At 46.0% G+C, this 16,702-nt stretch overlaps 1 protein-coding gene across 4 annotated transcripts in view; it reads left to right on the plus strand.

Annotated features, from left to right (window-relative positions):
• Nucleotides 1-16,702, plus strand: part of ARHGEF10L (Rho guanine nucleotide exchange factor 10 like) — a 232,632-nt gene that overhangs the window by 135,549 nt on the left and 80,381 nt on the right. For all 4 annotated transcript variants that reach the window (XM_036746730.1, XM_036746734.1, XM_036746732.1 and 1 more), the window contains 6 exons: nt 64-237; nt 4,749-4,894; nt 7,411-7,425; nt 7,649-7,830; nt 13,349-13,464; nt 15,079-15,206. In XM_036746730.1, the coding sequence (XP_036602625.1) occupies nt 64-237; nt 4,749-4,894; nt 7,411-7,425; nt 7,649-7,830; nt 13,349-13,464; nt 15,079-15,206 (761 nt within the window). The remainder of the gene's footprint in view (nt 1-63; nt 238-4,748; nt 4,895-7,410; nt 7,426-7,648; nt 7,831-13,348; nt 13,465-15,078; nt 15,207-16,702) is intronic.

Genomic DNA, 16,702 nt, shown 5'->3' on the forward strand with positions numbered 1-16,702 from the left:
TCAGACAGGTCTAACCATGTGCCACGTGTCTCTGAATCTGGTCCTCTCCACTTGCCCTCTTAGGACATGCTGAAGAACACCCCCAAAGGCCACCCAGACAGGCTGTCCCTCCAATTGGCCCTCACAGAGCTGGAGACGCTGGCTGAGAAACTGAATGAGCAGAAGCGGCTGGCTGACCAGCTGGCCGAGATCCAGCAGCTGACCAAGAGTGTGAGCGACCGGAGCAGCCTCAACAAGGTGAGAGCTGATGTTGGCCAGCTCTTCTGTGAGGCATTGGGCCCAGAGACAGAACCTGAAAAAGGTTCCAGTCCTCCCTGTGATGAATAACAGCGCTGTGATCTGGGCATATCCCTTGTTCTTTTGATGCCTCAGTGTCCCAATAATGTAGGGATAGAGTAGAAAGAGTCCAGACTCTAGAATAACAGTGAGCTGGGTTCGAATTTCACCTCTGACGTTTATAATCTGTGTGACGTTGGCAAGTCACTCCCTATCTCTGGGTCTCAGTCTCCTGATGTGATTAGACTGAGGTCTCTTCCAGTCCTACATTTATGATTCCCCGTTACACTACAGTCTTCTCTGATGCCTCATTCTGACTCAGATATGGCCTGCAGTATCCACAGCTTTGTTGGTAGATTCTACCAAGGTCAAAAAACTTCAAGACAAGCCCATGAACAGATTGTGCTTGTGGTCTGAGGACCAGTCTAGTGGGATGTGGAGAGGTTGGTTACTAGGGTGATGATGAATGTTTTCATCCCCGTAATTCAGGAAGATTCTATTGCAGCAGAGGAAAAGCAGCCTGCTGTATTGGGGTATCAGAGGACCTGGGTTTAGATCCTGCTCCTGCTAGCTACTACCTGTGGGACCCCAGGTAAATAATTTCTTTGGGCCTCAGTTTCCTCATGTGTAAAATGAGGGAGTTAGCTCCAACTCTAAATCTACGATCCTATGAGCCATGATTTTATCATTCTACAACAGTATAGGGCAAGGGTTGGCAATCTATGGTCTGAAGGTCAAATCTATTCTTAGCTCCCACATGCCATCATACTGGCCCTTGGACCGTAGTTTGCTAACCCCTGGTGTAGAGTAGTGGGCATCCGTGGAGATCACTGGTTGTGGTTGGCATCATTTTAGAGAATGCCCATGAATCCTGAAAGTTTGGCGGTAGAATGCTGCCCTCATCTACCTCATAGGACCCGTGGGAGGAAGGTACCCTGTAACCATGAAGGCCCCCACAGAAATGACTGTTGTGAACAGACAAAAGGAGTGGCCCCTTCCGGGACAAGACTCTTCCCCAAGATGGCAGTGTGCTTTCATTCCCGTCTCTAGGAGGGTATGGGAGGGAGAGACAGTGCAGACCCCACGAGCCCCTGGCCCCCAGCCCTCCCTTGGGTCTGAGGGACGGTCAGATGCCATGGACGCCTCAGGTGGAAGGGCAGTCGTGTTCATTTCAGCCACGCCGTCGCCTCTGACCAGGGTCTCCTTTGTTGGTAAATAATACTGGGTCCATCCTGGTGGACAGTGATTTTCACCAGCTGGAGTATCTTCCTCTTCTCCTCCTTGGTTCCTTTCTTTGGCATTGCTGGACAAGGCCTGAAGAGCTAACGTTTCTGTACTGCTTCAAGGTCTGCAAACCGCTTCACAGATACTCTCTTATCTGATCCTCACAACCGCCCTGGGAGGTGGGGGCCATTATGATTACACATTTTACAGATGAGGAAACTGAGGTAGACAGGTGAAGTGACTGGCCCAGAGTCACACAGCTAGTAAGTGTCCGAGGCTGGAAAGACCTGGTGGGAAGAATGAGAAAGTTTATTCTGTAAATGCATACAATACACATACACACATATATACATACATACATTCATACACACATACCGACATCATACATATTATATACTTGTGTGTGTAGTTTTCCTTAATTATCTGTAATCTCCTTGAGAGGAGGGGGTTTACGTTTTGGGGGTTTGTGTCCTCATAACCTGGCACAGTGCCCGGCACGTAATATGGTCCTTCGTAAACGCTTGTTGACTGCTTGGTCCATCCGGTAGGACGTCAGCTCCTTGAAGGCCTGGGCTATTTCATTTCTGTCCTGCCATCCCTCCTGACTTAGAGTAGATAATAAATGTTTGACCATTATCTTGGTCGATTTCCCCTGCTTTTAGAGTTAGGAAACCTGAGTTCAAATCCTATCGAGGCTGCCCACTCCAAGAGTGACTTTGGATAGGTCACATATCCTCTCTAGGCACGAGTGTCCTTGACTGTAAAATGATGAGGTTGGACTAGGTTGTCTAACTGCCCTTCTGTGTCTGTATCCCTTGACCTTGGCCATCGGGGCTGGCTTGAGTTTGTTCCAGTTGGGATACTGTCCTGTTGACTTCCTCCTCATCGTCACCACTGGGTCCCCCCTTTCCGGAAAGGAGATGTTGGCCTCAGCAGAATGCCAGCTCAGCAGTCACCCATCCAGTTCAGGGCTGTAAGAATTTGTGTTGGGGATTGGCATCTTCTTGCTTGTCCTTCCCTGGTTTGGAGAAATGAAACTGGGCGTATCTGGAAACAGAAGCAAATGAGCTATTTCACAACGTGCCCATTTGGGACTACGTAGAGGAATGCTTGTGAAATATCCTGTTTTAATTTGGGGAATTTTCGTTCGCTGGGGAGTGGCACAGGGGGAAGGGGGCTGCCAAGAGCCCAAGGGACTTTCTTTGGTCGCTGTTCCTTTGGGACCCTCGACATGGGCTCACAGAATGTCCAAGCTGGAAGGCACCTTGAACATCCTGAAGACGAATGTGAATCTATGCTTGTGATAAATTCCCATCCCAAGTTCCACCTGTTGCTCCTGGTTCTGCCCGTTCAGGCCAAGCAGAACCAGATTTCTGCCTCTTCCATGTAATAGCCCAGAGATGTTTAAAGTCTCTTCAGACCCATTCCTCCATCTCCCCGTTTCTCTTTTCCATTTCCCGTTTCTATAGCCAGTCTTCAGATGGCATGATCTGAAAGCCCTTCACAATTTTGGTTGTCTTTTCCTGGATACTTTTTAGCTTATCAATATCCTTCCTAGAATGTGATGTTCAGAACTAAACCCAGCATTCTACCTGTGGTCTGATGAGCGCAGGGCACAGCCAGACCATTGCCTCCCTGGTCCTCTCAGTGCAGCCCAAGATGGGATTTGATTTGGCATCCTCTGAACCATAGGGAGCTTGTGGGCCACTGAGATCCCTAGATCTTCTTTTTCAAAGTGTTGACCATCCTTTCCTCTTCCATCTTTGCTGGGACCCTGTTGTCTAAACAGCCCGCGTAAGTTATTTAGGATTTCTTCCCTGATGAAGGTCATGGCCACTAGTGTCTAATGGTGGAGATTTTTTTTTAGGATTAGATAGTCAACAAACATTTATTAATCACAAGGTTATAGATTTATTACTCTCATTTATGAATCATGAATGATAGATTATAGTTCATAATTCAGAGATTTAGGACTGGAAGGAATGTTAGAGGCTGTCTGATCTAAGCCCCTCCGAGGAGGAATCAAACCCAGAGATGTTAAGCGAATCGTCCAGGGTCACGTATGTAGAAATTAGCAGAATCACCACCGGATTACGCTCATCTTCTTGGTGGAAATAAATTCTTCCTTAGCTATTGTGAGGCACACATATCATGCAGCATCAGGGTATCATAGAAAGAAGAACATAGTAGAAATAAGAACATAGTAGAAAGAACACTAAACTTTGCATAGTGAAACCAGAGTTTCAGTCTCCACTTTGACTGGTTGGTTGTCCTTTGTTCTCAGAGAGGACCAAAATGACGTCATTGTGCTAGAGTCAAGTTTCGATGCGTCTGCCTATGGCTGATCAGACCAAAGCGAGCTTGGAATGCTCTACCACACACCGGGCACTTAGTATCTGTGTAACCAAGTCTCTGAAGGCCCAGTTTCTTCATCTGTAAAATGGAATAATAATCCTTGTGCTAGCTCCTCCTTTGTTTTCACTACCTGGAAAGAAAGTACTTTGTGTTAAATACATCTATTGAATGTGAATTGTTTTATTTTTATCTTAATACTAATAGAGCACATGGAATCGACATCGATGGGGGCTCCAAGTCCTGTTAAGGTTGATAGCTCTATTATCTCCCCTGCTCTCGTGTTAGAGCCAGCTTCCGCTTAAATGCTCCTGTTGCTTTGTTCTTTGAAGGAGTTGACTGGGGGTTCTGGAAGGGCAAGCTTAGCTGAGCATGAGCTCAGACAGGCTTCACCAAATGAGAAAGATTCAATTATGGGCCTGGTGACAGACTGCATGTTTTCTGATGACTAGTCTGGCTACGTTTGGAAAGAGAGTTGGTTACCAAGGAGTGGTAATTGTTTGGCCGTAGCATCACAGATCTAAGTCTGGAAAAGACTTCAGAGTCCATCTGGTCCAAACCTGCTCTATTTTCTCATTTGACAGATCAGGAAACTGAGTCCCAGGGAGGTTAAGTGATACAGGCAGCAATCATCAGAAATGGGTGTTGACTCCAGAGCTAGTTGGATGTTCTAGCTCATCCTACATTGGAAAGGTTGCTGGTTCAAGAACCAATGAAAACACAGAAGTTAAAATGTCATCCTAGGAAGTATATGGTGGGTTGGTTGGCCTAGGAGTCAAGAGTAGGATGAAATAGAGCTTTTAGTGCTGAATTACAGTCTCACTACATGCCCTCTGATGCCAGTTGGGCTGAAGGCTGGTGTTGACTTAGATCTGTGGTCCTCTGTCTTTTTATAGCTGCTGACGTCAGGCCAGCGACAGCTGTTGCTGTGCGAGACCCTGACAGAGACGGTGTATGGGGACCGTGGGCAGCTCATCAAGTCCAAGGAACGCAAGGTTTTCCTGCTCAATGACATGCTGGTGTGTGCCAACATCAACTTCAAGTAAGTGGCTTATTGGCTTCTCCCTGTGATGGCTGAACCTTTGTCCTGCCCCATAAAAGTGGGGGAAGGGAGTGAGAGGAGTGGGTCATCTGGAGTGTACCTGTCCTACCCTAGTGCAACCCCTTGGGATGACCACCATTCAGATGCAGGGATTTTTTCTTCTTTAAGACCAGGGTTATGGGGGTTATTGATCAGGGAGCTTCTGGTCCCCTGGTCCATGGCCCAAGGATGCTACAGAATCCCAGAGTCCCTTGTATATGGCCCCTGGCTTTGGGCAAGTGATCTGTCACAACCATGGGGTGATAGAGCTTAACTTTTAGTGTCAGAGGTACTGGGTTTGAATCCTAGCTCTGTTCCTTAGCTATTTATGTGATGTGGGGCAAAGCCTTTACCCGTCCGGGCCTCAATTTCTTCTTCTCTAAAATGAAAGCTTAGACTAGATCACCTTTAAGACCCCACCTAGTTATGACATTCTGTGTTTAAGACCCCCTCCCAGCTCTGACCTTCTGTGTTCTAAAGGCCCTCCCAGCTCTCATATTCTGTGTTTTAAGGGCCCTCCTAGCTCTGACCTTCTGTGTTCTAAGGGCCCTCCCAGCTCTGGCATCCTGTGTTCTGAGGGCCCTCTCAGCTCTGACATCTTGGGTTCTCAGGGCCCTCCCAGCTCTGATGTTCTGTCTTCTAAGGGCCCTCCCAGCTCTGACATCTTGGGTTCTAAGGGCCCTTCTAGCTCTGACATCCTGTGTTCTAAGGGCCTTCCAGCCCTGACATTCTTTGTCCTTCTAAATCTGACATTCTATATCCTAAAGTTTCATGTGGCATCCCTGTGATCCTATGAAGAGATAATTATTTGTTCTGCTTTTGAAGACTGACCCTGGGATGACAACTCCAGTGCCTCTTGCTCAGTTATCCCACTTCAACGCTCTCTCTTTTTGATGTTGCAGACACTCTTTCTTACATCCAGACCAAATCTCTTGATTCTATTTGAGCTCATGCTTCCTTGGCTTGAAAGCTTTTGCCTCTGGATGCCTACCTCCGTAAATGATGTTCGTGGTTAGGAGGGTCCTAGTTTTGGTTCAGAAGCTTGAAGGAAAGTCCTGGGACCAGAACAGGCTTATCCAATTTAGATCTGAAAGGGCCTCAGATAGTTCAACACCCTCCTTTTAGAGAAGATGAACCTTAGGCTCAGAGAGGTGGGGCCTTCCTTCAGGTCACCAGGGATGTAAGTGATAAAGCCAGGATTTGAACCCTGTTTCTCTGACTCCAAATGCACTGTTCGCTCCATCATACCATGCTGTCCCCTCTCCCTCTGTTATCACCAGTAATGTTTTTGTTACAGCCTTCGTTTCCCAGTGTCAAACACAGAGAGTCCAAAACCTCTTTCAAGTCATTTCAGCATCTAAAGAATTAAATCATGCCACAGGGCTTTGGATTTTGTGATTGTGGCTCACCTATGCCATCACTCCCAATGAATATTCATTTCTCATTCATTTGTTCACTTAATTCAAGAAGGGACCCCAAGCACAATACGGGAGAAGGGGGTTGGCAAGGTAACCCATTTGGGTAGTAGAATGTAAGCCCCTTGAGGGCAGGGCCTGGTTTTTCTTTGGGTCTTTGTACCCTCCAGGACTCTTAGTGGGCACTTAATAAAGGCTTGTTGAATAGATGAATAAATAAATAAGCAGCTCCCAGTAGAAGTATGGGAAGGTCATTCCTAGCTCAGGCAGCCAGGTGACGCAATGGGGAGAGAGCTGGACCAGGAGTCAGGAAGGCTGGAATTCATTCTCGTCCCAAACACTTACTAGGTGTGTGACCCTGAACAAGTCATTTACCCTAGTGACTGTAAAGTGCTTAGCACATTGTGCCCTTCCCTTTGTTCCTCCACCTCAGCTTTCACATCTGTAAAATGGGGATAAAAATAGCTCCTACCTCCTGGCTTGTTAAGCTAAAACGAGCTGATATTTGCAAAGCTCTTTGCACACCTTAAGGTGCTATATAAATCCCAGCTGCTATTACTGTTATTATTATTAATTATCCTCATTGCCTTAGACATCCACCAGACTTATTAAGGGCTTTCTGTGTGTGGCTGGAGGAGAAAGAAAGTAAAGTGCCCGCCTTCACAGAGCTAACGTTTTTGTAGGAGAAGAAATCACCCACATAGATGTAATCCTCTGTAACAGGGGTGGTGATCCTGTGGCCCTCTAGGTCCTCAAGCATGGCCCTTTGACCAAATCCAAATCAATCTAAGGGTTGCACTTGAGGACCTAGAGGGCCACATGTGGCCTTGGGGTCCCAGGTTCCCCACCCCTACTCTATAGTAATCGATTGGTATATTTGAAGTTCAGAATGAGGTTCTTCATGAGCAATGAAGGGAAAGGTTAATCCTGATGCAAAACAAGAACACACTGTTTTTCTGCCCACCCTCCAGGGCCCACCCTAGTATCCTGCACAGGGTAGTTCTTAGCTTACATTAGAAATCAGTACTCGTAACGACCTTCCATCTTTCTTGTCTTCCTCAGGCCTGTCAACCACAGGTAGGTGGGACTGGAGCCTTGGCGCTCCAAGAGGGGGATTTGTGTGTGGTTCTGGTGCTGGGGCCTGGGGCTGGGCTTGCCCGGTGCTTATGACTTAGTTTAATCTTGGTGTGGGAGCTGCCATTTGGGGTTGCATGGTTTGTGGCTGAGCTGCTCAAAGTGGGATGGGAGTGTCAGGAGTGAGGTGGGTCAACAACCAGCATCCTCCCTTTCCTTTCCACAGGGGGCAGCTGGAGATCAGCAGTCTGGTCCCCCTCGGCCCTAAATACGTGGTGAAATGGAACACAGCCCTTCCCCAGGTACAGGTGGCGGAAGTGGGCCAGGAGGGTGGCACCTATGACAAGGACAACGTCGTCATTCAGAATGCTGGCGCCAAGAAGTCTTCTCCGGCTAGCCAGGCCCACAGTGAGTGTCTCATCTTTTTCCTTCTCCCCTCTCCCGCTCCAACCCAACTCCAAGGTAGCAGCCTCTCTCTGCCATCTTCTAGAATTTCTGGCAGAGGAAAGAGGACCAGTTAGGAATGCAGGTTCAGCTCTCTGGGTCTCTTTGTTTTTCATCTCTAAGGTTACCAGGGATGTATTAACGGCCAAATCTAATCCTCGCTGTCTGACCTTTCCTTAGCTTTTGACTTCCTTTTCCTTTTGTGAACCTGGTTCTCCTCCTACCTCTCTAACTGCTTCTTCTCAATCCCCTTCGCACGTGCCATCGTCCATCTGTCCCCCCTCACTCCCTGTGCAGATGTGCCCGGAGATACTCTCTTGGGGTCTAGTCTCACAGGACCGCTCCGCCTGGTGTGCCCACGTCAGAGAAGGTGCTGTGTTCTATGAGCAAAGCAGAATTGAAACAGCTTGAAGGAAACACAAGTTGTGCAAGTTTGGAGTATCCATCCCAAACGTTCACGTGGACTCTTCGGTCCCTGCCTGCGGTAGAGCATTGTGAGCTCACATTGGCCTGATCAACCGCAGTCAGACACATCGAATCTTGACTCAAGCATAGCGACGTCATTTTGGTTCTCTGAGAATGAAGACAACAACCAACCAGCTTCCTTGGTGATGTGATCAGGTCCTTTGAGCTCAGTTACCATCTCTGTGTTTTAACTCCCAAATCTCTCTCTCCTCTCTCTTTCTTTCCTCTCTCTCTTTTTCTGTCTCTCCTTTCTTTCTCTCTCTCTCCTTTTCCTTTTCTCTCTCTTCCTCTCTTTTATATAAATATATATGTATGTGCATATATATACACATACGTACAATATACATAAATATGTATATACATATAATACAACATACATACAATTATTACGTATACGTAATTCTATATAATTTACATACATATGTACATAAATGAAATCTATGTATGTAAAAACACACACACACATAAAAATCTGCTGAATTCCAGTTTAGCAGCTGCCTCCTAGACCTTGTACCTGAATATTCTAAAGGCATCTTAGACTCACGCTATGGCCCCAAACTGAATCTATGTTCTTTTCTCTTTAAGCTGCTTCCTTTCTGAAGTTCTCAGTTTCAAAGCTGACACCACCGTCCCAGTCTCCCAGGCTTGGAGCCTCAGTCATCTTGGATTTTTCCCTCTTTCTCAGCTCTGTATCATATCAATTGTCATGTCTTTTATTCCTTTTAAATAGTATTTTATTTTTTCCAATTACATGTAAAGACAATTTTAAAGTTTCATTTTTTAATAGAATTTTGAGTCCCTTCTTCCTAAGATAGTGAGAAATTTGGTGTAGGTTATGTGTGTGAAGTCATATTATGTCTTTTAAATAAGCAAACTTTTATTCTCATTTGTTGTTGTTCGGTCATTTCAGTCGTGCTCACTCTTTGTGACCCCATTTGGGGTTTTCTTGGCAAAGATACTGGAGTGGTTTGCCATTTCCTTCTCCAGCTCATTTTACAGATAAGGAAACTGAGGCAGACAGAGTTAAGTGAATTGCCCAGGGTCACACAGCTACTAAGTGTCTGAGGGCAGATTTGAACTCCTTCCTGACTCCAAGCCTGGGGCCCTATCCACTGTGCCACCTTGCTGCCCCTCATTTTCATTGACTTCTCCTCAATTGAAAAAGAAAAACCAAAGCTCGGTAACAAATTTGCACAATCAAGCAAACCATTCCCATGTTGGCCATGTCCAAAAAATGTATGTCTCCTGCATCCTGAGTCCACTTAGGAGGTGGGTAGCTGTGTCTTCTTCGGTCCTCTGGAACCGTGGCTGGTCATTCTATCGATCTGAATTCTTCACTCTTTCCCAGCTGTTTGTCTTCTCAGCATTTGTTGTCTCTGTATAAAATTCGCTCCTCTTTGTTTCCTGTTCCTCTGCATCAGTTCACACCCACGTCTTGTTGACTCTGCCTGAAAAGCCTCTCTTGAATCTGTCCCCTTCTATCCATTGCCACTCTTATGATGGCCCCTAATTGGTCTACCTGTCTCCATTAACTCCCCTCTCCAGTCCATACCAGATGAATGCTTCTAAGGCATACATTTGACCATGTCACCCTCCTCCAAAGCTTTGAGCTGTGCCCTGGAGGATTAAACAGAACCCTCCTAGCAGTTCACATTGAAGGAAGATCCTCTACAAACTGGCTTCAAGCTGAGCTTCCAGGCTTGCTTTCTCTGGCTCCCCATTTATGCATCCTGCCTTCTGGCCAGAGTTCCCTGAGCTCAGCATGCTATCTGCTGGGCCAGTGCATTTGTACAAACCTCTTCCCTCTCAGAATTCTTAGCTCCCCTTGGGGTCACCTCCTCCCCAATGCCTTCGCCAGGCTCTCTGCTTTTGCTACTGTCTCTCTCCTCAGCTCACTTTGTATTTATACTTACCTGTATGCACGTTGTACCCTTCCCACTTCCGGTGCCTCAGAGAATAGGGGCTCTTTGGGGGCAGAAGCTCCTTTAATTTTGTCTTTACTCCCCAGTGAGGAGCATAGACAGAGCGTGGCACATAGTAGGTGCTTAATATGTATTGATTAGACATGTGCAGTCCCTTCTCCTGGGGTTCTTGCAATGACTATGTTCTGTTGACTATCAAATGCTTCAAGAATGTGAGTTGTTATTATCCTTGTGGCCGAGCTAGAGGACACCACTCTATCCACCACCCTACGTCGCCTCTTGTGCACCTAGGTGGGTCAGTGGGCCTCTGGACTTGGAGTCAGGAAGACCTGAGTTTGAATGCTGCTTCATACACTAGCCTTGCAGCCTGAGACAAGTCTCTTCATTATCCCCAGCCTCAGTGTCCCCATCTGTAAAATGGCAGTAGTCATAGTACCTACTTCACAAAGTTATCTAAGGATCAAATGAAATTGTTTCTGGAAGGGGCTTTGCAAGCCTTGTGTTAGGTGTCTGTTAATTATTGTCTGTAGGGTTGTGAGCGGCTCTCATTAACATTATCATCATCATTATTATCTTCATAATTGCTCTGTGAGGACAAGAAATGATTGAATGAGTCTCAGTAAATACTCAGCTTCACCAGCCCTGATGATCTTTTTGAGGGGGGCAGGGGGAGGGAGCTACAAGATATAATCCTCTTTGTAGAGTTGTGGTATAGAGGATGGAAGAACTGGCCCCAGAGCTGGGGAAACTGCATCTTGGCTGTGTGACCCTGGGAGCTCCCTCCACTGGCTGCTTCTGGAGGGATTCCATGGGAGAGGCTTTCTCGGCATAGGAAAAGAAGGCCATGTGAGGGGTGGGGCAGGGGTCCTCTATATATGGAGCAGATGTTCAAGGAGATGGGTTACTGATAAGGAGCGTCTCTAATGAGCAGCACGTAGGTGGGTAGGAAGAGCCGTGGGCCAGGGAGCTTCTTTGAGGGAGGCATGTGATAAAGGGAAGGGGAAAGAGAGGGAGGAAAGAGGAGGGAGGGAGAGAGGGAGGAGGAGATCCTCAGGAGCAGCTTCTTTGAAGAGTGAAGCACAAAAAGGAGCCCAAGCACGTTCCACTCCATCGATCCAGTTGCTCTATTAATTAGAAAGGGGGCCAGGGAGAGAGAGAATTCCCCAAAGGGGCCCATCTGGTCACATGCCCATCCCAGGCTGCATCGCAGAGAATGCACATGATGTGAGTGCTCCCTCTAAACGTCCAGAAGGATTCTGCCCAGGGCAGGCAGAGAAAGGGGACCCCCCGACCTACTGCCTCCCCCTGGAACTAGTCCTCCCCCCACAGCTGGCAGGAGCAAGGAAGCAAATCTGGGGCATCCCCTTCAGCCTGAGGATGGTGTGGTCTGGAGTGAGCACCCCACCACAGACCCCAAGGACCCTCCCTAGAAAGAGAGGATAGCTCCTATCCGTGACATCTCAGTGGGGCCCAGAGCAGCCTGGTTGAAACAGCCAGGGTCATACAGATGTTCTGGCCATTTAGGAGAAGTAGAAAAAGCCTTGGAAAAAGGCTTCAGAATCCTGGGTCTGTCATGAATTATGTTACTATAGGTAAAATGTTTTCCTTCTCTGAGCCTTGGTTCCCCCTCCTTAGCTCAAAAGGGGTTGCTATTAGGATCAAAGAAGAGAATGTTCCCATGTAGAGAATAACATTCCAAGGTTCAATGATTCTATTGGGGGAGGGGGCATTGTTTGTTTTTTTAAACTAGGCACTGGTAGAAGGCACTCTCGGTGACAAAACTCCTTCCACCAATGCAGCCTGGCACCTGCTCTTCAACTTCTCATCTCAGAATTGCCTGGCAGAGGTTATGGTTAGTCAAGTCTCTAAGACATTAAACTCTGGAGGAGTGGCAGATCTACATTGGTGGGGGTTCTTTTCACACCAGGAGTACCTTACTCTAATAGTAAAATCAAGGGCTCTCCCCAAATTATATAACTATATGTAAACATGATGATATACATATGTATGTGATCTCTTACATGTATGCAGTATGTCATACTTTCACAACTATTACTTCATGGAATTTTTTCAATTACAAGATGTTGGATTTAGACCTAGGTGTTTGGTCATTTTTAGTCACGTCCAACTCTTTGTGACCTCATTTGGGGTCTCATACTAGAGTGGCTTGTCATTTCCTTCTCCAGCTTGTTTTACAGATGAGGAAACTGAGGCACACAGGGTGAAGTGACTTGCCCAGGGTCACACTGTTAGTAAGGGTCTGAGGCTGGACTTAACTCAGGTCTTCCTGACTCCAGGCCTGGGGCTCTATGCGCCGCACCACCCAGCTGCCCTAGAAGAGAGCCTGAAGACCATCTGGTCCAATACTGTCATTATATAGAAGAAGAAACTGAGGCACAGTAAAGCTAAGTGACTCGCCCAGAGGTTACACAAGTACTATGTGTCAGAGGTGGGATTTGAACCCAGATCCTCAGAACCAGTGCTCTTTCCACTATGTCATAATGGCTCTCTCAGGGAAGCAAGGACTGGATTTGAATCCTGGCTCTGCTCCTTATGACCTGTTTCAAGCCTGTATCTGGGCCTCAGTTTCATCATCTGTAAAATGAGGGGATTGGACTGGATTACCTCCAAGATCGCCTCCACCTTTACTCTATGATTTGTGATTCCCATCTTACATATCACTTTACAGATGAGGAAGGTTGGACTAAGAGAGAAGTGATGACCCTGGATCACACAGCTGGGTACACATGCCATGTTAGTGGCGGGGAGCTACTGGGGCAATGAGTTCGTGACTCCCAGGGCAGTGTTAATAACCAAATGGCTCCCACAGACCACCTCCAATCTTAGAAGCAGCCCCCAGAAATCCTTCTTTTTCTCATTTTTCCCCTCACCTTAGGGAAAGCCACATTAGTAGACGTCTGGTCAAAGAGCATAGACACACTTTGGGCTGTTCACTGTCCCGCCATTGCTCAGCAGGTTGTTCATCCTAGTTCATCTGGGCTTCCATCCGTACAAAGTCAACAAGTGAATTATTTTGCTTTTTTTACCCTCTTAATCCTGGCCCTTGCCTGAGTTATCTGCCTTCTCTTTCCCAGACAAGGTGTACCTTGGTCCCCCTCGCCTCTTCCAGGAGCTGCAGGATTTGCAGAAGGACTTGGCTGTGGTTGAGCAGATCACCCTGCTTATCAGCACCCTCCATGGCACTTATCAGGTACTGAGAGCCCCTTGGGCAAAGTTCCAGGGGCCCATCCATCAGACAGGTCAGCAAAAGTGTCCGCCATTGTTGCTCAGTAATGGGTTGGGATTCAATGGGAACTGATACTGATTGTGGTTTAGGGGCTACATGTCCATTCTCTTGGACATATTTTGGGGCTATCTAGAGTAATGGCGGTGGCAGCCAACCTCAAACACACCTGGCAATCTGATGTGAAGCTTCCAGGGTAGGGCAAGGCATTAATTGTGCTGAACCAGGCCAGACATCACAAACTCCCCAGAAAAGTGGTCATTCTTTTATGTGGTCCATTCTTGGAACGTTGCTCTGGCTGGACAGTCCTCGTCGCCATCATCATCATCATCGTCGTCCGCCATTTCTATAGCTCTTTCCATGTATGATCTCATTCATTCTCATAACTACCTGGTCTGCTGCTCTCTTATTATCCTCATTTGTTTTTTTTTTTAAGGAGGAAGGAATAAGCATTTATTAAGAACCTTAATAATAATAATAATAATGATAATAACATTTACTTAGTGCATACTATGTGCTAGGCATTTTACAAAAAATACCTGATTTGATCCTCACAATGACCCTGTGAGGTAGGTGTTGCTATTATCCTCTTTTATAAGTTGAGGAAACCAAGGCAAACATAGGTTAAGTGATTGCCCAATACATACAGCTAGGAAATAACTGAGGTTGGATTTGAACTCAGATGTTCCTGACTCCAGGCCCAGTACTTTATCTACCATGCCATCAAGCAGCATCTAATATAACAGAAATAATATAAATGGAAAGAAAGAACAATCAAAAAATCTAAACTGAATGCTGTGTGATTATAATTATTGTCCTCATTTGTAAAATGAGGAAACTGAACTGAAGTGACAAGCCACAGCTAGTGTTTGAGTGAGTAGAGTCAGCTCAGGTCTCCCTCAGTCCTGATAAGTCTTGCATTCCATCTGCTGTCCCACCTAGCTGCCAGGAAGTCAGTCACTCAGTCAGCAAGCATTTCATGAGCTATACTGAGTGCCAAGATAGTGCTAAGTGCTGATAATACAAAGAAAAGCAAAAACATGGTCTGTTCCCTCAAGGAGCTCACATTTTAATGGGGGAGACAGCATGCAAAGTCGGTACATACGCACATTGTAAATGGTAGGTAGTCTCAGAGTGAAGAAAGCTAGAGTGAGAGACCTTACCTCTCAGCAGGCAGTGTTTCATCAATAGTACCCTTAGAATTGGGCCCGTCACAAAATCCCTTGCCAGCCTGGAGGAAGTTTAACTTGGGCTCAGGAGACTGGGCTTACCCTTTTATTCCATTCCAGCCAGAATTCCTTAACTTCACCTCCTCCTCTATAACATTAGGGCTACTTGATCTGTACAGTAAAGTCACAGGTCAGAGGTTATATCCCAGTGCCATGTTGTCCTGCTGAAAGTGGAAACTCCTGTGATTCCCTTCCTTCCCACTTTCCTCCACAGTGGGAGGAGTCTAGGATGGGATGGGACCATGGTGGGTTTTAGGAAAGCAGACAGATTTGGCAGTGACCTAATCAACCCCCACTGGGTAACCACTGTGTACTCTTTCCCCACTCTTTGTTTTCTTTCCCTCATACACAGAATTTGAACATGACAGTAGCTCAGGATTGGTGCCTTGCCCTACAAAGGCTGATGCGGGTGAAGGAAGAGGAAATCCACTCTGCTAATAAGTGTCGTCTCCGTCTCCTGCTCCCTGGAAAGCCAGACAAGTGAGTAAAGGGTTTGAGAGAGAAAGTGGTTTTCAATTTATTTCCATTTAGCCAAGTTTTATTATTAATTCATTTGTCCAACAAGCATTTTTTTAAGCACCTACTTTCTACAAAGCACTGTGCTAGGTGCTGGAGATGCTGAGGCAAAAATAAAAGTGTCTGCCTCAAGAGGCTTACTACATTCCACTGGAGGAAGCAGCATGTATTCAGATATACCTGTAGGGTATCTACAAAGTAGTTATACAAGTATATTCCAATACACACAAAGTAAAGACACAGCAATTAATCATTTATCAATAGATCAGGTTTGGTTTTTGCATCTGGCTGGAATCTGCCTTGGGGCAACATTGACAGTGGTTTCCAGGGATACAGGTGATATGGACTGGGAAGAGGGAGGAAGGCACTTGGGAGCCATCTGGCTCTCTGCATCATCCTTAAGCTTTCCTCACAACACCCTATGATGCCCCATTTTTCTGAAACTTGATTTAATAAACATCAATAAACACAAATACGTCATTACATTAAGAGAATTGTGTATATCGAGAACTGTTATTTACCATTTGTATTTTTGTATTTCACATTTAATGTGGAAATTCCAACATTGCTCATGCTTGTCTGTGTCTTCTCTCTTTTGTTCATTTTTAATGAGTTGTGGCTACTCTTTTTCCTTCATTGAAGTATTGATATCACCATTCCCCCAAATTGTCCTTCCTCCCAACACAAATGATGTCTTTCCTTTGTGATGTCTAAGTTTAGTCGTGGAAAACAAATTCACCCATTGGCCATGTCTGAAAAGTCTCATTGAGGCCCATCACTTTGCTGCTACTGATGGGGGGAGGAGTTAAATAAGGTGTGGAACATGAATGAAATATAAATACTACTACTGCACAGTAAGAGATTGTGAAAATGAGGAATACAGGAAAGTATAGGAGGACTTACATGAATTGATCCGAGCTTTGGAAACATGCTTCACTGTTCAGTGTCAGTCTTTTAGTTATGCTGGGTCACTGTGCTGGTCAGAGTTGTTTTCACAGGTGGCTTCCTTTACAATGCAGTAATCATTGTATCAGTTGTTCTCCTGGTTCTGCTTACTTCACTTTGCATCAGTTCATACAATTCCTCCCGGTATGTCCGAATCCCTCCCATTTTTCCTTTCTTATGATGCAATAATATTCCATTACATTCATATGCCACAATTTGTTTAGCCATTCCTTAATGGACGGGCATCCCTGTGACTTTCAGTCTTTGCCCCACAAAAACATGCTGCTATAAGTAGTTGTGTACCTATGGATGCTTTCTTTTTTTCTTTCACCTTTCTGGGATACTGGATTAGCTCCATTTTTCCACATGAGGAAACTAAGCCTCAGAGAGAATAACTAACTGGTTTGTCCAGGGTCGCAGAACTAGTGAGATTTGAACTCATTTTCTCTGGTTCAATGGTCTTTCCACCACACTATGTCAACTTTCTTTTTCTTTAAATTCTTTATTTGTATCTT

Source organism: Trichosurus vulpecula, chromosome 2 (genome assembly GCF_011100635.1).
Source record: "Trichosurus vulpecula isolate mTriVul1 chromosome 2, mTriVul1.pri, whole genome shotgun sequence".
NCBI lineage: Eukaryota > Metazoa > Chordata > Mammalia > Diprotodontia > Phalangeridae > Trichosurus > Trichosurus vulpecula.